The 2083-nt window shown below is 42.5% G+C and overlaps 1 protein-coding gene across 1 annotated transcript; it reads left to right on the top strand.

Annotated features, from left to right (window-relative positions):
- The first annotated feature begins 821 nt into the window (after positions 1–821).
- On the top strand, positions 822–1760 carry LOC115305225 (olfactory receptor 8S1-like). Its single transcript, XM_029955504.1, has one exon. The coding sequence runs from the start codon at positions 822–824 to the stop codon at positions 1758–1760; it is 939 nt and encodes a 312-aa protein (XP_029811364.1).
- Positions 1761–2083: the final 323 nt, after the last annotated feature.

Raw genomic sequence — 2083 nt, 5'->3', positions numbered from 1 at the left:
AGAAGGAGGAGGAGAAGCAGAAGCAGCAACAGCAGCAGTAGAAGTAGTAGTAGTAATAGTAGTAGTAGTAGTAGTAGTAGTAGTAATATTGTAGTAATAGTAATAGTAGTAGTAGTAATGGTAGCAGTAAAGAATAGATGCTTTTGAAGAGCTTTATATATAATTTCATATTTAATTCTAAAAACCCTCTATGATACTATTATTATCTTCTTTTAATATGCAAGGATATTGAGGTAAAGAGCTTTATGTATCTTGTACATAAAGTCATAGCTAATTAGTGGTGGACCTAGGATTTGATATTAGTTTAATGCAGGAGTTTAGTTAATGTTTAGCCACTGTTCTATGATGCTCACTTATTCCCTAGGCATCAACTTTTCAAAACTACCCCTATTTTAACTACCCATGAACAGAGCTGATTTTTCAGTCTTGAGCCTTTGAGTGCATTTTTCAGGCAAACTAAATATGGGTGAGAAACACATTAATCATACAGTTTCTTAAAAGTTTTGTCAAATTCACTCAGTGTAGTATCATTATCGACCCTCACTAAATCACAGTTTGAGCTCCCTTTGTGTTAATTATAGCATGCATAGTTTTCATGTCCATATTCTTCAATGGGGAATACTAAGAACGAGGACCATACCTTAATCATCTTTTTTGTTCTAAGTGGCTGACACACAACCCAGGTTATAATAGAAAACAAAACTTTACTTGGCAATAGTGATATGAAAAAAGAATCAGTGCAATTAGAATATTCCCTGGGGGATAATGGACCTTTGGTTCCTGTGGTGTTTTGTATTATTTCTAGGGAAAGGCCTTTGTAAATGGACTTGGGGAACTACAGCGCCATCACGGAGTTTATCCTCCTCGGGCTCTCTGCCGACCCCCACGTCCAAGCTCTGCTCTTTGTGCTCTTCCTGGGGATTTACCTGCTGACCATCATGGGGAACCTGATGCTGCTGCTGGTGATCAAGAGTGATTTTCACCTGCACACACCCATGTACTCCTTCCTGAGTCACCTCTCTTTTGTTGATATTTGTTTCTCTTCGGTCACTGTGCCCAAGATGCTGGAGAATCTTCTGTCACAAAAGAAAACAATATCAGTAGAGGGCTGCCTTGCTCAAGTCTTCTTTGTGTTTGTTGCTGCAGGAACTGAAGCCTGTCTGCTTTCTGTAATGGCCTATGACCGCTATGCCGCCATCTGCCACCCTCTGCTGTATGGACAGATCATGAGTAAACAACTGTATATGCAGCTTGTGTGGGGCTCATGGGGACTGGGCTTTCTGGATGCACTAATCAATATCTTCCTAGCTGTGAAGATGGTCTTCTGCAAAGCCCAAGTCATCCCCCACTACAGCTGTGAGATGCCCTCTCTCTTCTCACTGTCCTGTTCTGAGATCTCCAGCAACCTCATTGCCTTGCTCTGCTCCACTCTGCTACATGGACTCGGAACCTTCGTCTTGGTCTTCTTATCCTACATCCGTATTATCACCACCATCCTGAGCATCAGCTCCACCTCGGGCAGAAGCAAGGCCTTCTCCACCTGCTCCTCCCACCTCATCGCAGTGACCCTTTACTATGGTTCAGGTTTGCTCCGCCATCTCATGCCAAATTCAGGTGCGCCCATTGAGTTGATCTTTTCTGTGCAGTATACTGTAGTCACTCCCTTGCTGAATCCTCTCATCTACAGCCTGAAGAACAAGGAGGTGAAGGCAGCTCTGGCAAGAACTTTGGAAAAGTATTTGAAACATATCAGGTGCTGAAATGAAAACAGAGCATGGTGGATGACTGGAACATATCTATATATGAAAGGATATTAAGTGAGTTTATAATAATAAAATGTACTCCTAACTACTTATAATATCAGATGCCACAACCTAAATTAGAAGTGCATGAGACAAAGGGCACCTGGGTGAATCAGTCAGTCCGACTTTGGCTCAGGTCATAATCTCATGGTTTATGAGTTCAAGCCCCATGTCAGGCTCTGTGCTGACAGCTCAGAGCCTAGAGCCTGCTTCAGATTCTGTGTCTCCCTCTCTCTCTGCCCATCCTCCACTCATACTCTGTCTCTCTCTGTCTCTCAAAA

This window comes from Suricata suricatta, chromosome 10, assembly GCF_006229205.1.
Source record: "Suricata suricatta isolate VVHF042 chromosome 10, meerkat_22Aug2017_6uvM2_HiC, whole genome shotgun sequence".
Classification (NCBI taxonomy): Eukaryota; Metazoa; Chordata; class Mammalia; order Carnivora; family Herpestidae; genus Suricata; species Suricata suricatta.
This window is presented reverse-complemented; position numbering and strand designations above follow the sequence as displayed.